At 40.2% G+C, this 27,319-nt stretch overlaps 1 protein-coding gene across 4 annotated transcripts in view; it reads right to left on the minus strand.

Moving 5' to 3' along the window:
- Positions 1 to 372: 372 nt before the first annotated feature.
- The window catches only part of LOC148418779 (rho guanine nucleotide exchange factor 10-like protein), a 117,665-nt gene continuing 90,718 nt past the window's right edge, over positions 373 to 27,319 (minus strand). For 2 of the 4 annotated variants that reach the window (XM_088423868.1, XM_088423867.1), the window contains 7 exons: positions 27,018 to 27,104; positions 17,062 to 17,279; positions 16,088 to 16,245; positions 11,887 to 12,029; positions 7,908 to 8,079; positions 3,575 to 3,697; positions 373 to 2,882 (listed from right to left, as the gene is read on the minus strand). In XM_088423868.1, coding sequence (XP_088279994.1) covers positions 2,368 to 2,882; positions 3,575 to 3,697; positions 7,908 to 8,079; positions 11,887 to 12,029; positions 16,088 to 16,245; positions 17,062 to 17,279; positions 27,018 to 27,104 — 1,416 coding nt within the window. In that variant the 3' untranslated portion in view covers positions 373 to 2,367. The remainder of the gene's footprint in view (positions 2,883 to 3,574; positions 3,698 to 7,907; positions 8,080 to 11,886; positions 12,030 to 16,087; positions 16,246 to 17,061; positions 17,280 to 27,017; positions 27,105 to 27,319) is intronic. The other 2 variants (XM_088423870.1, XM_088423869.1) reach the window with 1 other exon arrangement.

Raw genomic sequence — 27,319 nt, forward strand, 5'->3', positions numbered from 1 at the left:
TACTATGTTGAAATCCCTAGTTTTGAGAAAAAATAATTTTAGCTTTTGGCACAATTATCAACGGTGCAATCATATACTAGATCCTTTTTTATACACTTCAATTCAAATTTGTACTTTTTGTTTGCCGGAAAATAAAAGAGGTTTTTATAATAGAAATCCCAAAACTAATACATCTGTTGAAGTGTGTCAACACTGTTTATCTTATAATATATTTTTTCTCTCTCTCTCTCTCTCTCTCTCTCTCTCTCTCTCTCTCTCTCTCTCTCTCTCTCTCTCTCTCTATATATATATATATATATATATATATATATATATATATATATATATATATATATATATATATATATATATATATATATATATATATATATATATATTAAATTTATTATTATGGAATGGAATGATTATGGAATGCAGTCTTCCAGGGGAAGTGAACAGAAGAAGAATTTCATTGTGTAGTATTACTATGCATATGACAATAAAACGCTTGAATCTCGGATACCTCATAACTAATCCCAACGACATAAGCCTGGTTTTGGGAAAATGCATGACATGTTTTGAGAACACATTTTTGAAGAACAGGGTGATTTTTTGACAGGCATTTAAAAAAAAAAACATAACAAAAAAAAAAAAAAAAAAAACAAGAATCAAAACTAAAGTTTTCGAGCAAAAAAACGTTTGAGTATTTTGTGATCAGACATATTTTTGGGAGAGGAAGCAAATTACAGTATTATGGGGGCACAAAAAAAAATCTTTTTCAAAGGAAAATTAAAATAAAAAAGTAAAAAGGGGAGAAAAAAATCTAATGTGAAGGGAATTAACATGGTGTAAATGTCAATTTATAGAAGGTAAACTTGTTTGGAATGGGAGTACAAAATACAAAATAAGGTGCGCATTTGTGAAATGTCACATTTTCTAGAGGGGAAAAAAACTACCTTTTTGGAGGGGCATTTTTTGGTAGAAAATGCCAAAAAATGCATTGTAATCTCAAAAAATAATATTTAGATTAAAAAATTGGGGGGGGATACGTTTTTGTGAACAAAAGATTCAAACAAAGAGAAAAAATTTGGGGAAATAAAGTTTTTTAGGAAACAAATTGACAAAAAAAGGTTATGATTATGAGAAGTCATAAATATAAAATAATCCACTTTTTGAAAAACAATTTCCATTTTTGGTTACTCACATTTTTTAGGGAAAACAATGCATTTTTTTCAGCGAAATTCATCATTTGGAGATCAGTCATTTTGAGATTAAAAAGGTAAAGGTCACATTTTTCTGAGGAAAAAATGTCACATTTATTGGCAATTCATCCTTTTGAGAGATTATTCCATGAAACACAGTCATAGAATTTAAGGTGTCATTCTCAAGTTCAACCATAAATTCATGCTGTTATCACATTATTAAATTGTACAAAGTAAAAGAGCAACAATAAAAGAGGTTATTTCTGTAAGAAATGTTGACATTTTTCATTCAAATTAAGTGTTTTTCACCAATTTTTTTTTTAACATGCTTACTGTCAACAATTTTTTTTTTAAAGTAACTTATTTGTTGACTTGTGTTGCTGATGGTATACAATTTCCTCAAACAATCAACCATCATTCAAAATTGCTCATGCAGCCTTGAACACAAGACGCACTGATTGGTGCAAAGGGGCCCACAATGTGCAAAAACAAACACAATTGGATTTTCATTCATGTACCTTATAAGTGGAGATGAGTCATTCAGTATCAAAACTGGAGGGAGGCGGAACAATATTACAAATGAACAGGGCTTTTTTTTGGGGGGGGGGCAGAATTCAAAGTATTAGATTTTTTTAATTAAAAAAAAATATATATGTTGATATGCCTCTCCAAAAGCAAATTTTTCATGAGAAAAAAGTTTTCGCAACCCCCCCATCCTCCTCATCTTCCTCTCTCCAGTGTGTGGCCCAAAAACATATGCATATAAATAAATGCTCCTAATCTTGACACAAAACAAGTGCTAAATGCTCAAACAATTTTAGTGGAAAGGAAGGTAAAAAACCAAAACAAACACAACTACCAAAAAAAAACAGTCTTAAAAAAATGTGCAACAGTTTAGCTTGTGTTTAGTGGTGATGGATCAGCTAGTGTAAGACACGCGCTAGCGTTTGCGTGTGGCGATCGGCTTTATGCTACTCCTGTCCTGCAGGGGGCGTCTCATGCCGATTCCAAGCCGCTCCGCGAAATCCGTTTGGAAATTTCCCGAGGCTGCGCGCTTCCCTTTTCGATCACGACGATGATTTGCAAGCATTTTATTTATCTTGAAAATGTTGTTTGTTTTTGTATTTAAATACCTGTCACTTGCCGAACAATCGGTTCGGGGGGGGGGGGGGGGGGCCGTCGCCGATCAGACGGTCAGTGGCAGTTGCCAAACCAGTAGGACGTTCTCCTCGGAGGGCTCCCCGGCGGGCGCCCCCCGCCGCAGCCTGCGGAAGCCCCGCCCCCCGGAGACCACGGCGGCCGAGACCACGGCGTCCCTGCCCCTGCCGTCCCTGCCCGAGGGGCGCCCCCGCACCCAGGTCTCGGGGTCGTCGCTGAGCTCATAGATGGAGCCGTCCTCCACGCTGTGGCCCAGGGACTCCAGGGACGAGTCGGAGGCCTCGTCGGCCGTGAGCGGGCGGCCCGGCAGGCCCGAGGTGGAGCGCAGCTTGTAGCGCAGCAGGACGCCGCGCCCGCGGGACTCGCCCGGCCGCGGCAGCGACTCCTGGGAGGAGGCGTCGCTGGCGTCCTCGCCCCCGCAGGCCGAGTCCGGCCCGTCCGCAACCGAGTCCCTCTTCAGGAGGTCCGGGGACAGGGTGCCGCTGACGGCCGCCAGGAAGTCCACCGGCCCGCCGTGGCCGTTCAGGGAGATCCGGCATTTTCCTGGACGGGGGAAAGCGCTTCCAATGAGGGGGACCTAATCTTCATCGTTCTGATAGACCTTCTTTGCAGAATGATCTTTTAATTTTTGATTTATTTTATTCTTGGGGGGGGGGAGCTATTTTAAGGAAAGACAGTAGTTTACCTCTGGATTTGTTACGTGGGTTATTGTTACTTCTGAGCAATACATTTTTGGGTTAAAATAAAATAAATAAAAATGGAAACCTTAGAACGGAGCGCTGCGCCATCTGTGTCAAAGTTAGCTGATTTAATGAACTTCGGAACCACATTTGTACTGACGAGGGTATGATTTATTCAGCAACTCCAGAATAAATAGATAGGATGATCTAAAGTCATCTGCATCCGCAAACTTAACAATATTAACACGATTTTGCAGTAAGTTGATTCATGTTCCAATTCCTTTGCTCTTAATTTGAAATAGAAACTTCACGGTTCCTGTCACGGCGTGAACAAGACTTCAGTTAGATTTGACGATACCCGGTTATTTCTCCATCAACCAAAAATGTGCTTCGAAGTTCAGGTAACAACCAATCATAGCGAACCTGTTGGCCATGTGACAATCCCAAGCTTTGTTGTGATATTTGACGTCTAATGCTGTCGTTGGCATTGAATGAGTTAAACGCTCTTCTTCAAACTAGATATTTTATTCTTTCGTAGTTAACTCGTTTACTGACCTGTTATTTTGGGTATTCCCTCCAGTTTAGGAACGGGCAGAGTGACGATGAGGCCTTGGGCGGTGCCGACCCACAAGAGGCCTTGGCAGATGAGCAGGCTGCTCACTCGCATGTTCTGCTCACCTGAAACATCCAAAGAAGCAGAGGGAGCGCTCAAATCAAAATCATCACAGCTCACGCTCCTGGGATTGATTTAGCATTTAGAGTTGCACATTACTGCTAGCGCAGCTAGCCGCTAATGTTGAGCTGCCACTGGCTGCTGCCAACAGACACCTTATAATATCTTCTCAAATAGTAGGACAGGCTCCCCAGGCGATGCGCGGGTGACCCCAGGGAAAAGGCTTTGTTTTTGCAACGTGAAGCATAATTGCAATAAAATAAGGATCGGCATCATTTTTTCTTTCAGTCAGTTAGACACACTTGGTATTTTTTTCAGATTTAGACTAACCTGTAACCTGCATAAACAGGGTAAAAAGTAGTTAATAGTTTTTGAAAGTTAATTCAAATAGTACTTAGATAAGAAGCTTAGCTTTAGCTCGGCGAGTGTGTGTGTGTGTGTGTGTGTGTGGGGGGGGGGTTCTCGTTCCTGGGAGGGAGCTTTACAAAAAATAATTGAGAACCACCGGTACAATACAATGTGAGTGTGATCAAGTATTTTTCATGCATTTTTAATTAGCAAAATTAGCAACTGAACTTGATTCGGGGACAACGTCGTGTTGTCGATTCAAGTCAGGCTTCCAAAATAAAAGTGTCCCAAGGTATCAACATCCGTGATCGTTTCTTGTAAACCGCTCTCCCAGCATTCTAACACGTTTGCAAAACATCGATTTTAGCTCATTTTCAAATCTACGCTTTTTAAAAAGACGACTAAATCAAATGAATTCGATTTATTGCTTAACCCTAAAGCCTACAAGTGTAGAGGTTTTTACAACAGGAAAAGGTACGGTTTTCCATGCGGACAGCGTCAAGCCCGTTAAAGGCTTCCCCTCAAGTGTTAGCACTTTTTCAACCTTGAAACTATAACATTTTACACAAGACCAAGCAGTAAATTCTATTAGCCATCAAGTACTTGCTTTGATATAGCCGAACCTCTCCAAATGACAATGAAAAGGATCCCATTTGTTTAGAGCTCAAATGGTTACGGCGTCATTGAATATGAAGCGAGCAGTTTACTGACGTCTGTGTGAGTGTGTTGTGCAGCTCGATGAGATAATTGCGCACTCTGACTGTATTATTATCCACAGGCTTTCAGGCAGCTAACAAAGGGCTGAAAAACATAGTTTGTTTCCGGTTTATTTTCTGCATTTCCTCCGGTCGGCTCCCGTTGAAGCCTGGTGATCTGTAGAGGAACGAAGCATAATGCCTGTAATTGAGGCGCTCGTATGATTGCGAGACAGACGACAATGCTTATTTCCAGTGCTTACTGCAAGTGACTTGTTTGCCTGAGCCCAATGTTATGCACGATCACATAGCTGCCATCATTTGCAAATGATGTTCGTTTGCAGAAGATGCATCCTGTCACCGCCCTGCAGGAGAGCACCGGTACTACTGCACTGGCTGATATTTTCTCCTGAGCTCCACCAAACCGAAGAAAGTGTGCCGCCCCCGAACCCGGCAAGACTTCATTGTACTGCCTCCTCAGGGATTTAACCCCCCAACACACACACACTCCCACCATGGGATCTGTTGTATATTTCAAGGCCACGCCTCAGCTAGAAGACCCCCGGGGTCGGCCATTTTCTCATGCGGCACTCTCTCAAAAATACTAAGAAGTAAAGAAAAATAGACATATCAATTGCATATCAACATTTTTTTTTTTTTTTTTTTGCATTTTTGGGCAGAAAAATGCAGATGACTGAATATTCTGCCAATTAATTGAATAATTCAAATGGATAGAATAACATTTGTTTTTTCCCAATGAATTTCAATCAAGTGTCAATTCCTCCGCTCCACTCCTAGTTGCCAGGGCAACAAAAACAACACTCGGCATTGACGTACTGTATGTCCATCGTTTGAAAACAGGCAAATTTTTGCAAGACAAAAAAGGTATGTAAAATGTAATGTACTGTATATTGTGACATTAGCATTTCTTTCTACAACTCGTAGTTGAATGGGTATCATATTGACCGCATCTTTGTTTAATTTTGATGCACTATGCAGTTTCTGATTAGAACTTTAGATTTTAGAAGACCATGCTTAACTCCCCTAAATCCCAAAGACACAAACTGTTGAAAATAAATACATTGAGAAAAATATACGTTCCTGGAATTGAACTAAAAAAAAAAAAAAGAGCATATGGAATTGAAGGAATTAAGCACCACAGAAATCAGAGAGTATTTTCTGGTAAGAAGCTGAAATCCCAAAGTTTTGGATCCCAAAGGTATCTAGATTATTTATTGATGATCGAAAGCATTTCTTGATGAATGGAATTTCTATAACCGGCGTTTTACTAAGTCATTTAAGTCCCCACCCGTAGGTCCGGGTACCAAAAGCAAGCCGGCCAGCGGGCAAGACACCGCCAACGCCCCTTTTCCTCCCTCTCACCGATATTCCCATCTGGTTCACGTTGGCCCCGCCGCTCTCGCGTGCGGGGGGAGCCCCATGAATAAGTAAGCAGCCGAGACACGGGGGTGAAAGCCGGGGAATTAATATGAATGAAAGAGTCACCTGGGAGCCGGCAAGAAAGGCTTCCTCGGGGGCTCGAGCGCAAACACCTGACGAACGTTTCCACGCCTACTGCGCGCCGCTGCTTGGCTTTCCAAACACGAGCCCGCTTTGAGTTAATGTGATGCTCCGTGTTTGTCCTACTTTCTTTTTCCCCGCTCGCTGGTTTCATCTCATCCGTTCGCTCGGCTGTAAATCCTTTCAGCCACCCCGCTTCCACCCTTTCTTTGGCTGCCGTCCGTTTAAGATGCCACACGTAACCCGCCGCCTCTCGCTCGTCGTCAACCATGAAATATTTATGGCAAAGTTTTACGCCCGGTGCTGCCAGGAGTGGCGTATAACAACAGCGGCAAACTTCAAGTTACTGTAGCTAATGACAACTGGCTAGGTGTTGACGTTACATATTCAACATGTAATATATTCAATATTCAAACCTAAAGGTGTTTGAACAATTTTCCAAAGAAAAACAACAGTCTTTCCTATTAGCTAAGTCACTTGAAACCGTTTTCAAACCCTTCACAAAAGCTGAACCTTTTGACCTTTTAACTACTTGGGAATGAAGCTTGGACATTGAAAAGACAAACATATGTCTTTATATTAGACAACTAGCCCATATCAATATTGGATTGGGACACCTCTAACAATAAAAACTATATTCCTGTGAGTATTGTTGTCTAACTGTGTTGCTGCACAACTTTTGTTCACATATCTATTGCTCCAAGTTTTATGTATGAGGGTCTATATACATTTTACCACAAAAGTTGTTCTGAATTAAAAAAAATTCCCCCGTAAGGGGTTGGAAAAAACAACCAGGGCACTTTTTAAGACACTTAAAAAGAAATAAACAAACTTAAAAACAAAATTGGTGTGTGTGTGTGCATGGAGGTGGGTATTAAAAAACAAACAAACCAATAATGGCTATGTTCTAGTACAGGGGTTGGCAACCTTACATATGTATATATATGTGTGTGTGTGTGTGTGTGTGTGTGTCAAAAATGTATTTTTACGATAATTATGGTCATGGGGTAATGGGGCGAGTGGGAGAGTGGAAGTGGATAGAATCAAGTTGGGTGTTCGCAACCAGATGAGTTGCTTACAGAAGGTTTTGTTACCCAAGGAGGTACCGCATAAGTTTCATTAAAAGAAGCAAGCAGACCGAACCAACGTCTAAATCTATCTGTGTTCACAAACAGGGGCATTAAAATGAGATTTATTCTGTGTTAAGAACTTTCCAACTGCTCCAGTTTGTGTTCTTTACTTACCTCTTATCTTATTTTGAAATTTTTAATCAAGAAGGCCGTGCTGGATTTCCTCTTTACGTTTGCTGTTCATCATTTACCTCGTTGTTCGTATTAACAAAGGTTGTTACCTTCTTGGTTTCAAGAAAAGAACTAGCAGACTGAGCCATCCCATGAGTCCATCCCATCCTTGTTCACAAGCAAGGCTATTTATTTTGTATGTTTGTTTTCAATCTGGAAGGCCGCGCTATATTTCTGCTTCCTGTTTTCACCTCTCCAAACTGATTGGCTGTCACGCGTCACGTTTTGTGTCTGTCGCACCGAACGCATCCTATAGCTGTCACTTTCAACTGTGCAAGTTTGATGCCTTGAGAAAGAGAGAACTTTTGACGGCAAATAACGGGAGTCATGAATGAAGCGGGGCCATTTACCCGTGTTGAGCAACGTGGAGCGCGTAGAGATGTTGATTTCTTGCAGCAGCTCCAGCGTCTCGGTGTGGAAGAGGCGGATGGACGAGCCCTCCGAGAAGGCCATCCACACACCGCCGCCAGCGCGAGCCACGTGGGCCACGCTGACCATCGGGTCGGGGTGAACCTCCACTTTCTGGAACAAAGGAAAGCAGCTGTTTTAAGACATACACACTGGCCAAAATATTGGGTACACCTAGCACCAGTTTCGTGAGATCAAATCAAAGAGAAAGAAAAGTGACTTTTAACATGTCTTTGATACTGCAGTACAGTATAGAGATAAATCAATTATCCGCCTATTGCCTATTATCGGGATTGGGAACAATTTGTTTGAATTTTCAGTAAACTTTCAGAGATTAAGTGACCATGGAAGCACTTTCACAATTTGTTTGTGTTTGTAGATGGTGCTCTTGGTTTAAAGATAAATGTTAATGCAAATTCCACTGCCTCTTTGAACCAAGTAGGGTTAGGGTTAAAATTCCGTTTTATGTTTTCTGTTCACGATCACGATGCTAACAGCGAGTCCGTGACTCACGTTTGCCTCCCCATGCTTCAGTTTAGCAGCAGCAAGTTTTTTTTTTTTTTTGTTTTTTGTTTTTTTTTTGCGTCACTTTCCCGTCTTCCATCTCCTTCAGCGCAGCGTCTCGGGGCTCTGGTGTTTAATGAGCGGCTGAAAAACAAACGCAATTATCCTTATCGCGGCAACACAAGCAGCCCTTGCGGTCGGCGGCATGACAAGGCCCGCTGTGGGGTGTCATCCGGGCGCCGGTATGGCTGTCAGCGCCAAGGCCGCGCAATTAAGCGGGCGAAAAAGAGCCAGGCGAGATGAGAACGCAGACATCACATGCGTGCTGCGCCGACAGGGATTAGCACCTGTTTGGGCGCCCTTGCCGCCGGGCGCTTCTTTGTTTGAAACGCCACCTTTGATGTGTTTTCTCTTCTAATTGGCTCCTCTGCAGTGGGCGGCGACTTGAGCTGCCTGCGCGCGGGCGGCTCAAGAGTAAGCGTCAAAAAAACCTTGACGCGCACCATGGAGACGGCCGCTAAACGAGAGCCCCGCACATGAAGAAAACGTCTAATGTTGAAGCGATTAGCAGTTGAGATGCTTGATGTGGATGATAAAGACTTATACGTATGAAGTAGAGATCGATATTTTTTTCAGGGTCAATTTTTTGTAGCAAAGAAGGCCGATAAGCGGTATCTGGAGCTGGTAAGCTAACACCTTTGTCGTAAAACAGCATGTCTTGTTTGTTAAGTTAAATGAATACTAGAGGTGCAACGATTAATTGATTGTCAGATAAACATTTATTTTTGATCATCAATAAATCATTTATTAATTATTGATTTTTTGAAAGTCCTTGGACTTTTAGTAGCCCTCCAAGAAAGCAGACTGATCATCTTAAGTCCACTAAATAGCAACGAAGGGCGAACCCTGCCGAGTATCCGCAAAGATAGCGGCTCTTTTGATCTACTCAGTTTGTCTGTACTGCTCTTATAGCAAGCAAATTTGAAAACGCTCAAATTTTCCTTTAGGACGTCTGGTGGCAGTTTGCCCACCTCTGACGAACATTTGGAAAGCTACGATCCGCATTTTTGCACATTTCTTGACAGGTTACAGAAAAAATCAGTAACTGCATGATAGTGCTTGTGCATTTTCTGCGGTCATTCGTAAATAATGTTCTGTCCTTTTTAGACAGGGTGTGAAATTTCAAACTTTCACATGTGATTCATTGATTGACAGAAACCGAGAACCGAGAATAACTGCTGATTTAAATGATCTGTGACGATTATTTGGAAGGGCGATAATAGGCTAAACGAATCAGTCGACTGATGAATGGGTCGGGCTCTAGTTCGCAGATCTGAACAACTACAATGGAGAACTTTAAAGATTGGTGTAAACAGTCGTCAATGAGTTGCGTGTGTGAGCAAAAGCAGCGCTTTAGCGCTTAGCTAGGCTATTCCCGCAGCGTCTTGAAGACGATAAACAGTCCAAACACCACTTGGATCCGTTTTAACCTAATATGACGGGTACAGCCAATATGAGGGAACCGATAGAGGTCTGACAAAAATTCACGCAAATGGTTTATATCAAGCAACCTTTTAGATTTCAGTCAACAACAGAAACTGTGAGACTATATTACAAGTAGAGGACACATAATCCACATGACTTCCAAAATCATCCCGAGGCTCTGGGAGCTTATGACAGGCTATCTCCATCCTTATGGCTGATGATTTATTCATGCCTGGCAATCCTCGCTCTACTCGTGTGAAGCTTTGTCAGCAATATACGTGATTGTATAGCTAGCTACTTGTGCGCCCGTTGCACGCACAAACCAGAGCGCGCGTCGCCGCCGATCCCTTCCGAGGCTCCGGGGATAAGTGGCGTCAAACGAGACACGTGTTGGCGGCCGGCAAAATTGATGTCGACTTGCTATGCTGCAGTGTGGAGGTGAAAAAAATAGAAGATGATACGCGCAAGCCGGTGCCATGTCAAGTCGGCCCCGCCGAGGGCGCTCTAGGGAGGGAGACGATGTTAGCTCGCAAGTAACCAGCGTTGACCTGTTAAGCTCTGTGGTCAACTTGGCTCATTAAGTCCTCCCCTTCGGGGATGGCAACATAAGGAGTAACAGCTTACCAACCTGTCACAGTCCATTCAGACTGTTTTTTGGTCCAGCATTTTGGGTCAATACTCAACGCCGGGGCTAAAAAAGCCTAACAACCTTACAGACGCAGAGACAACTTTTTCCCCAGAGCTATTAATGCTCTGAATGACAACAAAACAAGAACCCACTAAAAACAACAGTTTGCACTCCCGTGAAACCATTATTTATATTCTATTTGATGTATGATTGATCCCATTTGCATTCTATTTATTTTATTGATGTACATTAATTAGAGCGCATTCACAATTTTGTTGAATAACAGCTATACAAAGACAGTAAAGGCAACAATTTTGCATAGGGGGTGGGGAAATGTCAACGCTTGACAATTTTATCGTCGATGGGGGGTCGAATAGCGAATATAAAGTGCACATAAATTATGAACTCATCATTAGTTAAGTTGTAGGCTTGTCACTTGTATCCTGACTGGGACTGTCCCTCCTGCCCAAAGACGACTGTTTATTACTCATTTAACTTGTTTGTGAGTGAAATTTTGGCGCAAAAGTGACCGAAACGGATCCAAGGGAATCTGGCCAATTTTCAACATTAAAGGTTTTTCAAAATAAAATAGTTTTCGTACTCGGATGATACATAAAACTGACATAGTTCTATTCTGTCCAGAAAAGAAAAGGCTGAAATAAATTTGAGGTGTTTACTTTGTCTTCAATCTCTGAAGATTATATTTTGTAAATCAAAAACACAAATCACAAGCGATGCTTTTCATTTGGAATGAACTGAAATTAGATTAATTACTCCAAAACACCTGAAGAGGGAGGCAAAACAACACAAAAAGCCAACTCTTACAGGCCATGACAAGTGATTTATTTCGGGTGTGGCCCATGCGACCCGGTACCAGTTATTCCACAGACCAGTACTGGTCCGCTGACTGGCGGCTGGGGACCTATAATAATTGAGATGGTAATATTTATTTTGAAGAGGGTTTCTCAACGGGTTAGCAGTGTGTTGTCATGCATAGCAGGAATCACTTGCTGCAGTTAGTAACCTGACTTTTTGCTGACAGTGTAAGCTAAATAAATATGTACCCAAGGCAGAAAAAAATGCCGCATTTTGTGAACCAACGTACTCGATTTATTGGAGGACTCGTTTCACCACAACTTCACAGTAGAGATTTCTTTGCATCCAGCACGGATTCAAAACACCCGGTCCCAGGTGTAGCAAAGCAACCGCCGAAACGGATTTTCACAGAATAGCACAAAACTCACAAACTTGTCAAGATATTTGCAGCAACAAGATAAAAATAATACCGACAGTGACTTAGTTACCTGAGTATTGAGGGTGCAGATGTCAACTACCGTGACCGTGTTTCCGCAGCTTGCCCACACAGAGTCATCCAGCACCAAGAGCGTCCGCACTGGATCCGAACCCAAGTTCACGCTTCGGCTAGAATCGGGATCCCAGAGATCGTCTGGGAAACAATTAATAAAAAATAATGCAATGAATAAATGGTACATCAAACACAACCCATATTGTGATACTGGTTGATACTGACGTTGTTCCTTCCTTGTTAAAACTTCACAGTAGACTCAAGCTATCACGCTATAAAGCATTTAGCCTTTAGCGGTGTTTGTCTTAATAAAGGTTGTTATCTTCCTGATTTCAAGAAAAGAACTAGAAGAATGTCCCAACGTTTGAGTCCATACTTACTCACATGCAGGGGCATTAATATAACATTTATTTTGTGCTAAGTATTCTTCAAGCACTTTAGTTTTCAATGTTCGGTTATATCTTACGCTGGAAATGTCTGCTTTTAATCTGGAAGGCCGCGCTATATTTCTGTTTCCTGTTTTTATCTTCCTGAATTGGATGTTTCGTGTCCCGCGGCACCAAACACGTCCCACAGATGTCGCCCTATCACCCAATCACTCAAATGTTAGTCACATTTGTAAACCTGTAGCGTAAACCTCTGCGAATTCTGCCCCTTGCGAAACATTGATTTCACAATTTAGCCACTTTTCAAATCCGCCATATTTAAAATGACAGCTCATTGAATTTATTTGATTTATTGCCCGGCCCTAATAGGCACGGGTTTAGTGAACAGGTCAAATGAATGACTGTGTAAAAATAAATAAATAATGGAAAAATGAAGAAAGAACGCTGCTTGTTTGAGAGCGATTATATAATGGAAGAAGGCGTATCGTTCCAGCTTTATATTGCTTTCATTAGTATCGGTTTTTAAATTTAATTTGTGTATGTAATGGATATACGTTAGCAAGTTAACGAGGTATTGCGCACCTGCGAGCCAGTGTCCAGTGATTTCATGCTAAACTGCATTTTGTTAAGAAATGACACACTGCCCTTTTATTAGCGAAAAAAAGCATTTTCGCTTAGATGCCCTTCTTCGCCGCCACCTCTCCGCCGTTTCGCTTGGCCAGAGCGCGAAGGAAGTGGACCTTTCGTTCCTTTGAGGATTAATCACAAGGCGCGCTTTAACGCCTGCCACCATGATAAATTGAATTACATAAGCATTTCCTTTGCTGCGCATTAATGAAGTCAAATTAGAGAGTGGGCTGCAACCGGCCATTTAATTAACATTTTGAGTTGTTTATTTCTGCCTTTCATTGCATTACAATGCCTTTTGACTCCAGCAGGTTAATTGCTTGGCGTGATGAAAAGGTCATTTTCACCACCTTTTCAAAATCCACTCAGAAGTGAAGCCTGCTGTGCCGCATGTTGCAAACCTGCGGCAGAACACAATCCAGCTTCTTTTGTGTTTCACAGTAGCTACATGTTACTTTTTTTTTTAAATCTTTTATTCATGTTTGTGTTGGTTAAGCTAGCAGCACTGATTAATTTTCAAAAGTGAACAACAGTGAAATATATTGTACATGACTCATCTGACACATTTGCCTTTCTTACTAATCACTTTTTGACAAACCAGGCTTACTCAGAAGAAATGCTACTTTGTTTTGTAAACCAAACGGGCAATATTTGTCTCAAATCTCTATATTGTTTCTCAGTAGTAAAGTAGTTTGCTACTACTCAGTTTAAAAACAAAAAAAGTTATTTAAAAATATTAGCATCAACATTAGCAGCAGTGGTAAGCAGCCTTAGATTGTAGAAGCGTTAGCAGCTAGCAGCACTCAAGTACTCCATATAGGCTGGCGAGAGCTGTCGGATGACTTTTCAAAGGGATAACTTTTTAACCCTTGCACTCCCGTTGGGACAATGCACCCCACAGCTTTTCAAAATATTTGCAGTGCGTATAGGAATACATGAGATGGCATCCCAGCGGTTCTTTAAACAACAAGCCAGTGCTGGGCAAACTGTCAACAAGGTAGGTTGCGTTGTACGATTGCTCGTGAACTAACGATCTAGTTTTGCGAAAATATTTTGACAATATGTGCTGTATAAGTGTGTTACTATAGATTATATTGATTTATTGTAGGCGTCTGGTGATCATTTTTACTTCTCTGCCACATTTATGTTATTTATTCTTTTTTTTTTATTTATTTATTTTTTTTATAAAATAGCGATGCGACAAAAAAAAATCCCAGGGCATGGAACCTGATATATGGAAGTAGGATTTTTTTTAAATGAAATTTTTCAAGTATCTTAGGCTCACAAACATATAATATATGCCAAATTTGTTTCATTTTTTTTCGAGAAAAAAAAGAATCTGTAGTGAAAGGGTTAAAGGAAGCCTAATTTACTTAAGTCAGCCTATTTGACTTAAGTCGGACTTAAGTAAATGACATAAGTGCCAGAGCTGCCATTCCTACTGATCACTTTAACAGAGTAGCCTAACTCAAATGTGCTGTTTTAGCAAACACAAATTATTGCTGTGTTTTTTCTTCACTTTGTTTCATTAAGCAAATGAGGAAATGCTTGAAATCTCACCAATGATTCTAGAGAGTAAAACAGTCGGCTGCAATGCACAGTTTAAATTTAAGACAAAAAAAAAAGATCTAAAAACAGACCTTTTTGATGTCGTGGCGATAGATGTAAAGGTCATTTTCAGACCCATGGATGTGACTGACAAGACGTGGCAACAGCATGCTGTGTGCACGCAAATTTTGGAGTGCGGCTTCCCTGCAGTCAAAGGCAGCCATGATTCTTGAACAGATGCGCCAAAATTCTCTCGAGTCTTCTGCCCTGCCTTTTGAAACACTCAACCAATAATATTCCCTCCTCCATGTAATTAATCATCCTTTTACTTTTGCTGGGGGCTGTTTGATGTGATACAGTACAGCATCCAGGTATGAAGTCGGAGATTTTTTTTTTTTTTGTGATGTAACGTCTCAGTGCACCTGCCATGTTGTTCCAAAATCGATGAAAAGGGAAAGGTGGTGCGCTACAGATTTAGTGAGACACTCCAAATATGTGGCAGATAACATATGAGCGGAATGAATGAGATTTGAGTTCTTTGGTTCATTTCCATTGCACAACGTGGTGGAAGCTATCAGGGTTAACTGGTGAGAAGAACGATTGCATTTATGGTGTCTAATCATGTTCCCCATTTTTTACGGCCAATAGTTGATGTGTTATTTTTGGTTTTGGGTTATTATTTCCAGTCGTTCTGTTGATGTCAGATGTCCAAGACGACAGCTATCTTTAATGTGCTTTTTCAATATATCCAGTTATACTGTGTATAGTAACAGAAATTCGTGAAGTAGAGATCGAACTTTTTTTGTTTGCTTATGTTTGCTGTTTACATTTTTTTTGGTCTGCTCTGACTTGGGAGGTACATATTGAGAAAAACTGCGAGTTAAAGCTACAAAAAAAGGTTTTCAATGAAAAACCCTGTAGTAGAGGTTTTTTTTTTTTTTATAAAATGGTTATTTTTTTAACGTCTGACTACAAAGGAAGAAAATTGAAAGAAAAGTAGTGAAAAAAACCTGCAAGAAAAATTGTATGCTTAAATGAAATTACACAATATTGTATTCTATTTTTTATACTGATATACAATATACAGTATATACAGCAAATTTGGCCATATGTGTTTTTTTTGTAAAAAAAGGAGAACAATAAACAATCTTTCATAATATAATGCGGGGATGTCTAGAAGACCACAATTTCATCCTTTTGAGTGGAGCCAAGTCTCCATGGATACCAGGCTTCTAATATTCACAAATGGAATGCAAATGAACACAAACATTTTAACAAGCTACATCTAATGTCATAGAAATTAGTTTTACATGACTGCTGAATGCCATTGGGCAATTTACACACAGTAGAAATGGCCCAATAAATATTTGCATATTGAAAAAAAAAGGATTGCGCTCATATTATAATTACCATGTGGGTGCATTGGAAGCTTACCGCTGTTTTTCCTCCCGTAAAATCATCAAGGTGCCTTTCTAACACGGAACATCTAATGTCATAGAAATTTGTTTTACATGACGGCTGAACAGCTGAATGTGGCAATTTACACACAGTAAAAATGGCCCAATAAATAGTTACAAATTGAGAAAAAGAGTAATGCGCTCATATTATACTTATCATGTGGATGCATTGGAAGCTTACCGCTGTTTTTCCTCCCGTAAATCATCAAGGTGCCGTCGCGCAGGCCAGCAAACAGGAAGTTAGGTGAGTGTTTCAGGCACAGCACGGGGCAGCCCTTCGGGTTGCTGAGGGTCAAGAGGCACTGAGCCGCCGTGTCCACGCTGCCATAGACCAGAATTCTAAAAAGCGAAGAGATGACTGTTTGGTTGAAAGTCTATTGAGGGATTCAGCAACCACATCAGACAGAGGTAACACAGGGGGCAGTGTTTTTGAACTCCAAAAACATTGCGTGGTTTAAAAGTTCAAAAAATACTGAATGTTTGTAAGAGTCTGTTGAGTAGAAATAGACCAATTTGTTTTTCAGGACTGATACAGATTATTGGCAGTCAAGAAGGCCAAAAAGTGATATTTGGAGCAGATCTTCATTTTCAGTAAAAGTGAAAAGATTGGCACAAAAAACAAACAAACAAACAAAAAAACCATAAATAACAGTAACATTCCTGGCTGTGCTTACTAGTGGAGTGCCCCCTGGTGGTGAGTAAAAGAGCAGTTCAAACTCAAAATCAATATTTCGATAGCATCTTCTTCTGTCTCCCTTTCTTTACCTTAATGATTACCCCCTGGTGGCTAGTAAAAAAACTGCAGATAAACTGCACGGAACTCAGGGTTCAAAGCATGAGAAAAAAGTAGCGACTTATAATTCAAAATGTACAATAATGAACACCTGAAAAGTGCATTAGCAACTGTGTCAATATCCATGTTATAAAAGTCTTGTAGATTTAGTATAGTATAGAATTTTTTGCTTGCAATTTTTTCCGCGGCAAAAATTTGTAATGTGTTCATAAAATGAGTTTTGATAATGTTTTTTTTTTTTTTTTTTAAATACGGTCTCTTCTCAGATGACACGTTTCACCAATTTCGGATAAATCCGGAACGATACTTTGTTTTATATGAGATGTTCAACTGTAATGTTGAGGTGTCTTTTATGATCTCACCGTCCGTCATCCAAACCGACACAGATGCCGGCGCCGTTTCCCGGCGGGGCCTTATGAGCCTCGTCCTCCGCCTCCTCGCCGGGAGAAGCTTCCGGCACGTATTCCAGACAGCGGACGGCCGAGCCCACTTGCAGGCTCTTGACGGCCCTGGGCACGGGCCTGTTGAGGGAGAAGATCTCAATTTGGCCCTGAGAGGCTTCCTCCCCGCCAGCGGCCACCTGCAGGGAGCAATGAAGGAAAATCGACTTGTTTTGAGATGCTCCAGTAAAAAGAAAAATAAGTTCTTTTGGCGCACCCTGCAAAACAACACACAATACATTTGATGCCCGTATGCTGTTATTTCCAATGTTAATGTAAAAAAAAAAGTTTTTATACTAGTTTTGCTATAATAGTAAGGCTGTTGTATATTTTGATATGCAGGCTGCCGTTAATTCTATGGAATAATCGGGTATCCGCTTAAAAAACAAAACTATGATTTGCTTAGATTTCCACTAAAAAAAAACATGTTTATGTAATCAACCTTTTTTGTTCAATTTAAACATATTTTCAACATCACCCCGAAAGAACACTGAAAGTTATATGGCAGTTGAAACTCAAAATCAATACTTTCACACCGTCTTCTTCTTCTGTTTCATTGATTGATTACTTAGAGACATTGTACATAATTCATCTATATAAACATAACTATAAATGTACAATCATAAATATCAAATTTACAAGTCACAAACTTTTATAAAAGATCTTATCATTGTTTATTATTCTTTTTATTATCTTCATTTTTTAATACTAGATTTTTAAAACTCTTTTTGATCACAGACACGTATTTACATTGTTTCAGTTGTATTTCATAGGTGTTCCATAAATTGTCGCCTGGAAAAAATAAAAAAATAAACACCTTCAGATAGGACGCACTGGACTATAAGCCGCTGGGCTCAAATCATGAAAAAAAAAAGTTACAATTTATAGTCTGAAAATGCAGTAAGTGTTTAGTATTTTGAGGCATATTTTTGAGTTTTCACAAAACCAGGCTTATGTTGCAGGGATTAGTATTGAGTTATTGATGGAAATATGGATTTTCAACTTGGTAACATTCAAATCTGCTGTAACTTTGTCAATCTTTGAACTACTTACACGTATGACATATTCATAGCATGAACTCTGTTCACTTAATAAACAGGTAAACAGATATCGTTATTTGTTTTGAACTAGGGCACTCGAATGAGTCGTTTTCGCTCAAGTGAGAAATGCCATAGATGTGAGGATTAGTGATTTAAAGGAGCACCAGCCTCCAGCATTTCACCGCTACGTGCTATTTATGTATGTCTTCTACAATGAAAGCCATCGATTTTCTTGCTTAGTTAATCAACTGCCACTTTGCGCAAAAGAAATAAACTGAGTGACGAGAATTACTCACAGTAGAATAACAAAAGTATATGCTCGGTCACGTACGGGAACGTGTGTGTCAGCGCAGTTAAGCCAGTGTTCAAAATGTATTTCACCGCTTTGATGGGAATCGTGCATGTTTGATTGGACGCCCTTCTCCTGTCAGCAGTTTAAAGAAAACGAAATATCAAATCAATTATCCCTTCCCATTTTGTCAGTTGGAGCTGCCGGCTGCTCAACTTGAATGTTAAATACATTATCATATAATACATTCCCAAAGTCATCTCGGCCAAGTCTGCCGTCTTTTTCATCATCGTGGGAGAAAAAGTTCAAGTGAGTTCTGGAAAAGGATCAGTGTTGCGCAGCAAGTGAAAAGGGTCAAGAAAGAATTGATCGCTAAAGTTCATGAACTTTTCCTTCTTTTTACCACTTGTGCCGACATTATTTTGAAAGTTGGAGTTGGTATTAAGGTATGATCAAGGTTGCACAGCAAAGTCATATTAATTAGCGGTAAACCGTGACGGGAGGGCCCTTGCCCATCCATTTTTGTCCACCAAAGTGGTGATGGAAATGTATGAAATTTCCACTGCGTCCTTAAACCAAAATATTATCTAAAGGAGTGAAAAAATATCAAAACAGTTTCATCAGATTTTGACTAAAAAAATACAGTAGTGGTTAATGCTATGTCTAAAACAGTTCCTTTGAATAAGCTTGGTTCGCTAAAAAGTGATCAGTTGGCACTGCCAACTGGACTCACTTAGATCTATTAAACCGCCTTTAAAAAGTCATCTGACTGCAATCGCTAAGCTATACAGGATGGAGCAGTTGAGTGCTCCTAGCTGATAATTATGCTAGAAGGTAGTGCTTCAGATGTCCTTCATGAGGCTTCATTTTTTCATCACTAAAAGATAATTGGTCAATTTTCATGAAAGACTACAAAAGTCAATGAATAATTACTGATGATTCAAACAATTGGAGTTGATGTCGTTCCCCAATTAAAGACGCACTATGTATATAGTAGGACGTACCCTTCATTTTAAGGGCAAATTTTGGTATTTTCTATGTTACTATGTATGGGATGCGTCAACAATTTGGCGACAATGTAAAAATGACAGCAAAACAGTCAAACTCTCACCTTTGTAAAATTCTTCATGTTTTATTGTGTTCATATACATAAATGTAAGTTAAGTGTGTTTCACATTTCCCACATTGGGAGCGATCAGTGAACGCTGGGCCAATGTAACGTTGAATGCGCTCGAAGCGGCTGTTGTTTTCTCTTTTTTCGTGACGCAGCTCGAGTTCATTAATTGCCACTAATAGCCAAAGTTGTGGAGCATCCGTGTTCCACCAAGTTTATGATTGTGTGTATATGTCAAAAGACATATAAACAAGTCAAATAGAATACCTTTCCATGTTGTCTAAACGGTGCACACAGCTCTATACCTTGCCACTCTTCATTGAATAAGGTGGAGAAATATTAACCTTTACATGTTAACATCGTTTTAGTCATATTCCTGCGTGTGACCAAAGATGGACTCGAACGGTGGTTCGGTCTGCTTGCTTCATTTATTGAAAATAACACAGAAACAACCTCAGCTAACACAAGCTGTTGGCTGCAAAAGGCACTGGCTGCTAACAGCCAACTGCCGTCGACCCTCAAGCTAATCCCGTTGCGATAATTATTTTAAGTAAGAATACGTATGACTGATATAAAAAATGCACATCTGTGCATCAAAACTCGATTCATGAGGCTGACGTACCAATCTTCCTTGAGTGGTATTGTATAAAAAAAAAAATCTTGTCTTTAAGTTACCGTTTATAGAACGAACCCATACTTTTGGCTCTCATTTTTGGGTAAAAATGTGTGCCCATATTTGGGGAATTAAGGTTAACAAGGTTAGTTGTTGATCAATGTGATGATCAAGCTCTTATCATTTAAAAACAGATCTGTAAATTCAGTTGACTTGAAGCCATTGAGGCGATTTTCTGAAACGCAGCTCCTCCTCGGTCAAATGACGTGGACAGAGTTTGTTTACGAGTGACGCCATAGCAAAGGGCCCCATCTCTTACCACCTCGAAGTACACGTGACGACGTCATGGTGAAAAGGTCCGTATCGCTTCATTAATCTCTTCTGCGCGGCGTCTCTGCGGAGCGTCGCACGAAAATACCATTTCCCTTCTCGGCGGGGAGAAAAGCGAAGATTTGTTCCCCGCCTAAATCAAGTCACGCGATGGTGACAGGGGCTAAATTTAGTCTTTAGCCCCTCTCCTCTACGCTCACCCTTATTTGCATGCAATCATTTGTTTGATTTGTATCAGCGCGAAGGATCTGGACAGGAGAGATCCTGTGGGCGCCGGAGGATGAGCCAGAACAAATAATGGTCTGTTGAACAGGCTGCGAAGAAGATAGCGAGGACTTATCTCGCCGCCAGGGGCTCAAGGAGAAGATGGTTTCAAGTGGCGCCTCTCCACCTACGCGCTTCCGCTCGCCTGGCAAATTCACACGCTCACGTTTCTCCCCCTCGTGACAGACGGCGCCACGTTCCTGGCAAAGAGCTCGCCACTCATTTAGGGAAACTAGCGATGTGGACTCATGATCTGGACCGAGTCCCGCTCGCCCCTTCGAGGGGAGGCGGCGACTTCCCAAAAGCTTTGCCAGCGTTAATTAGATTGCTTTGGAGAGCGGGGGACCGTGGAGGCGCGCGAGCCAGCCGGCCAGGGACGAGGGTCACCAGTTGTTGTCTGATGCTTTTCAACACACCAATGTTGACACAAAAGGAAATGATACTGATCAAGTAAATGGCCACTACTGGCGGGTGACTGGAGTGCAAAGTGCTACAATTTTGGCAGAAAATCACTTTCGTCCTATTAGACAAGGCAATGGCCCCATAAAATGAAGCTACTCTGCTTAGAGCGACATTAAATGGCAACAATATTTTCATACAACAGCATATTTTAAAAATTCCCTCTTGAGAGTCAGCTTATTAACTTGTGTCCACAGTTGTGTCCATTTTGTCTCAGCAAGACAGGAAAGCGAATTTCACTCCATGCAAACATTGGAAAGGCCACAATGTCCTCTAATGTATGATGATTTGAAAGTTTAACGAAAACATAGCATTGGATAGCTTATAACTTTCTTAAACGCCATGATTAAATAATTAGTGTAGTAAGTATTGTAAATACGTCTTGTAAACTCGTCATATAGAATTCTACTACTTACGCAAAACCTCGATTTCACAATTGAGCTAATTTTCAATTCGTCAGATTTTGAAAATGACAGGTTTATCTGAATACATTTATTTTATGTGCAGTGGTTGTATCAGGACACCCCATCAAAACATCACACAGATGGCCAGTGTGAAGGGGTTAATACATTATTATTATTGTTACTACTGTACAAGAAGGGTAAACGACGACAACAAAATGGCAGATGTGCATGTTACGTTAAAATGTAGTAATGAGATCGTTTTTTTTCTTCTTCTTCTTCCACACAGGCGAGTGAGCCAAAATAAATTTGGTTTGGATGGCTAGTGCAAAAGAGGCTAATAGGCAACATCAGAAAAAGCTGCTTGGCAAAGCTGCCAACGTGTTTGGCACATTTCCCATGCAAGTGAAGCCACAAATGCGGCGTCATTTTAAAGTAACATAGAGGGGAGGCACTTCTAGCAATTCAGAAGCCATAAAAAAAAGAAATAAAATAGAAAGAAAAGCAAGGCCTTGCTTATGTGCTGCGACGCCTCCGTCCCTCAGTGCAGTGCGAGATGAGACGTAGGCTATAGAATGGCGGCGTTCAAGGCCAGATTGAAACACGCACCTGCAAACACGCAATGTGCTTTGATGGTCACAAAGGGAAATGACAGTGCCGCATTATGAAAATCTTTGTGCACATTAATAGCTGCTTCGGCAAATCTATTAGGTCGACATATTCCTAAAAACAGGGACGCTGGCGCTAGCGGATTCACCCCGAACCTTCCATGCTGCACTGCAGCAACTCCTTTGGCTAACAACATAATTACTCGAGCCATTTCCTCCACAAAACTATTAGATACAATAACAAATTAAACAAAAAGAGCCCAGTTGCCTTCATTCAGCTGACATAGATTACTGCAACCATGGGTTGAGGGAAAAAAGAAAAACAGATACACGCTCGTTTGTATTGTTTCTACGTCACGAGCCCCTATTTTCTCGACATGTCACTGTTTTACAATTTAGCAAACGGTTGCTTTGTATTTGTATTTGTATTACAATTAATTTACTCCTAATTTGAAAAGACAAATGTACTCTTTCTTTAATGGCAAAAAAAAGCCTTTTAATTTGTTCGAATCTCATGCAGTGCCTTCGTGTACCCTCATATTGGCAATTATGATCAATTTTAGGGGGTGTAACTTATTTGTTTAAAGGGTGTAACTTATTTGTGGAAATTTGCTAAATGCAGTCGGGCTTGGTCCTTTTTCACAAGCAGCTGGTGTCAACTGCACAATATCAAGTGTGACATAGCTTTTTTTATTTTTTATTTCTATTTATGTCATTCACAAAAACCATGAATATGACAACTGTTAAAAATAAGAAGACCTCCATCATGCTTTAACCTGATCATTTTACTAGCCACTCAATAGAGCAAAAAACACACACATGCTACTAAGATGTTAGGTAAATTGGAGGGTAGAAAATGGATGGCTGAAGTCTTAGGATAGCTTCCACAAAAAGCAAAGCACACACACAAATTTACCGTATTTTCAGGATAGACCGATTGTCAGCGCCGATATTTGGCATTTTTACGAATATCGGCATTGGCGTTTTGATTTATTTATTTATTTTTAAATCTGATGGCCGATAAGAGATCACTTTAAAACTGTTAACTTCCGGGAAACATTCATTTAAACTTTCAGTTCACTTGATAAGGGGATTTATCAGGGATCACTCTATACCCTTTGATTGAAATATTTTCTTTCTTTAACTTTCATGGAACTTTTTAAAGCATGCAGATGAACTTGGGAGCTTTCTGAACTTAAAACTTAAAAGAAAATGTATGTTGTCTTAAGTTATTTTATTGAAAAATGAGTTGAAAAATCAACACTGAACAATTCTGATTCTCATTTTAAAGCTCATTTTTTTCCCTTTGACTGAAAATGTCTATCGGCTCCAATAACCAGTCTTTCTTGAAAACCAATAATGGTATCGGACCGAAAAAAACAAACAAAAAAAAAACATATTGTTCAATGTGTACAGTTTCCCAAGAGAAGAAGCATTGAAAGTCAAGGTGACTTGAGTGACAGCATTGATCCGTGAATGGTCGTCGACCAAGCGCCAGGCTAGAACAAGGATGCAGAAATTCCCAGCAGGACCCAGATGAAAGCGGCTCCTTATTGACCGTTCGGGGCTTCATTCATATCGCTCTTTGATTTTGTAAGCCAGCCACGGAAAAGAATGAGAACCCCTTTTGAGTTATAGAGTGTCAAGACGCAACAGAGTCAGTTCCCCCCCATGGCGGTCTGGTTAGGGATGGCTAAAAGAAAATAACGTGCGTTTAGGGAAATAACAGCGTGAAATGCTGTGTACACGCTCATCTTTCTCTCTGGCAAGCAGCGGCCAAGGTTAATAGTTCTTTGACCCGCCAACACCCCAGCTGACCATTTTTTATGAATAGGGTGTCTAATGAAAAAGTCAAGTGCAGAATGAGAAACATTCAGGCGCCAAGAAAAAAACACATTACGAAAAAGAACGGAGCTGTGGAACAGGTGAAATTAACGTGAAGCTGATTCTCACCTCCAATTTTGGGTGATCGATCACATCGTTCAAACATGGCCGAATCGTGGTAATGCTGCCTAATTAACATATTTGCTCATGATTGAAGTGAACTCTTAAAAAAATCTTAGAGGTCAGGGAGCAAAGATTTTATTGAGTCTGCTAAAGATCATATTTTGGTAATATGTTTTGTAAAATAAACATGTCACTTGTAGAAAGTTGTCAAGCATAGTTCAAACATCGACCAAAAATAATTGGCCGAATGGACAATTATTTTAACTTTTTTCAAGTACAGTCAAGCGATTTTTGAAAGAAATAATTAATCACAAAACGTTTCATAATTAATTACAATTAAGTACATTTTCACTTTCTGTGAAGCTTGTAACATATTTAAGTCAAACCTATGAATATATAAAAATGTATATTTAAAAAACCGTGTGATTTTTTTTTGTTTTTATATTCCAGTGAACTGTTGAGCAACTTCTAAAGAAAACACTTCTAACAGGAATTGATCTAAAAAAGATAACGCTTGAACTTTGACAGTCCTACATTTTACCTTTATGTACTCGATTTACAGCAGTCATATACAAATAATACTCTTGTTATATATCGGTGGAGCCCTAATTTTATTGACACTTTCCCAGTGTTTCCAAACCTAACGAAGCTTGAGGCATGCACTATATCCACCACTAGAGCTACTGTATTAGCCAGAGAGCAGGTTAAAACATAGGACTAAAATACAGAATGCTAACTTTAAGTGCTATGCTATGTAAAAAAAGACTGCATTGCTTTGCCTTCACAAACAGTTGGAATACTGATAACTAGAACCATTTAATTTTTTTCGCAAATTCGGTTCTCATTTCACAAAGTAAAGCAGGCTATCCCCCAAAATATGCCACATTTATCACAACGGTAAGAACAATCAAGATGGTGGACAATAGGAGATTGCGGCCGCCATTGTAGTTAAATGGAGACCGTGGACTAGCGCAAAGCACATCTGAAGGATAACATGAAGTTTGCGCGTGCATTTATTCAGTCATTGGAAAAGTTCCCAAGGAATGTCAACATACTTAGCGCCACAAAAGCCATCAAAGTGAGGAGGACACTGATCCGCACCACGTTTCTTGGCCAGCCTACGCCAGCTTTCGCCGTGTTCTGGGCCAAAAGAGGATTACCTGATCAGCTGCCCACCTACCCACCACAAACAGTCCCAAAATAAATACTGCATCATATTTTTTTTCTTTTTCTCTTCAGGCAGCTGCAGCTGAACTCCCACAAGTCGGGAAGCCTTGTGATGTGGGATGCCGCGCACTTCACCAAAGACCCGGCAACACATATCGGAAACTTACCTTTATGTTACACCACTCACAGTTACCTAGCAACATCTGCCTGCTTTGGGCTTTGGGAATGACAGTGGTGCCTTGACTTACGAGCTTAATATGTGACCAACAGTAAGTGGTTCTCACATGGGGGTATGAGTACCTCTGGGAGTATGTAGGGGACATTCAGGGGGAACGTGAGATTTGAACAGGGTTTCTTGGAGGTGTCAGAAAATTCAATGGCATGCGGTTTAATACTGTGATAGGAACAGTATATTTTTTTAAATTAAGAGAACATTAATTGGAACTTGAAGCATCTTCTTGCTAAATTATGATATTTTGCACTTACATGAAGACATTTCAGTAGTTGCGTGAGATATGAACAGTGTCTCTGCAGGCAAATCTAATGTAACGCTTTTTAATGCTGTGACAGGTGCAATATTTTTTTTTGAATTCAAGAGGAAATTATTTCAAACATGAAGCAAAATATTGCTAAACATTACAGTGACTCCTTTGCAAAAGGTTGAATGTTTTTGCTTTGTTATATTTTATACGGAAGCACATGGTCATTAGTGAAAAAAAAAAAACAAAAATAAATTTTACATGGTTTATCCCTGAATAAAATATGATGAGAGATACCACGACAAATGTAGTTCCAAAGTTTAAGAAATCAGATATGGATGGCACAATTTAAATCCATGTTTTGTTTTGGTTAGGGGATCTGGTCTGAAAAAAAATATTTTAAAGGGGCACATCACATCCTATTCAAAGAGTTCGAGCTAAAAATAATAATATGTTCAAAAGGATTGGCTCAATATTTGGGTCAGTTTGACTCAACATTCTGTTAAAATAGAAATTGAGTCATTTTGTACAAAGCAACTTAGAAATTTGGTTGTTTTACACAAAACAAAACAAGACAAGATGAGTGAAACTGACCCAAATATTGGTTCTGCTGAAAAACACTGAGCTAGCAGAATTTCACAGGCTTTTAATGTTTACTCAACCCTTGTGAGGCATTTTTTCCAATTCTATCTTTACATCAAAGACATTTCGCACCAAAGGGAAATGACTGAAATAAGACAGCACAGAGCTGAAATTTCACCCAGATGGTGACAACATGTCAAAGTTCAACATGGCATGACCACTGAATGTGCCATTCCATGGCTAAAATACTGTAAGGATGTTATAGAAGAAAACGGCCCAAAAAAGGTCAAACTATTGCAGGAGTGTTATTGTGCAAAAATCTACGTTTAACGTCATGTTTGACAATCAACTTCAACTGGGAATGGCACAAAAATACCTTGAAGCAAGCCTAATTTGGACTTGTTCACTAATTGAACATTTGTCGAAAAGTTGTGGTGATCAAGCTGAAATGCTTATAAAAAAGGAAAAGACTAGACAGTGGATCCCCTTATCTCTCATTGATTGTGGTTAATGTTGCTCCGTGTGTGTGTGTGTGTGTGTGTGTGTGTGTGTGTGTGTGTGCGTGCGTACGTGTGCGTTACTTACCCAGAGGAAGCCTTGAGGTAAGGATGTGCTGGCTGCCGAGAAGCCCAACATCGCACACTGAACAGGATTGTGGATGGCAGCTTCAAGCTACAGGAGACAAAATCAATATTGATTTCTCATACATCACTTCACCACCTTCTTTTCTCTTTTTTTCCTCCCCCATTCTGCTTCTTCTTGCTTGTTTCCAAGCTGTCTCGCAGCATTTTATCAAAGCGACACACGCACTGGCGCCGCCTCTGACACTTTCCGCAAATTCGATTCGGTTCAAAGCTTCGGATGGGCTTTTGCTAAGGACTCTGTTA

The sequence above is a fragment of the Hippichthys cyanospilos genome, chromosome 9, assembly GCF_059441005.1.
Source record: "Hippichthys cyanospilos isolate Australia breed blue-spotted pipefish chromosome 9, RoL_Hcya_1.0, whole genome shotgun sequence".
Lineage (NCBI taxonomy): Eukaryota > Metazoa > Chordata > Actinopteri > Syngnathiformes > Syngnathidae > Hippichthys > Hippichthys cyanospilos.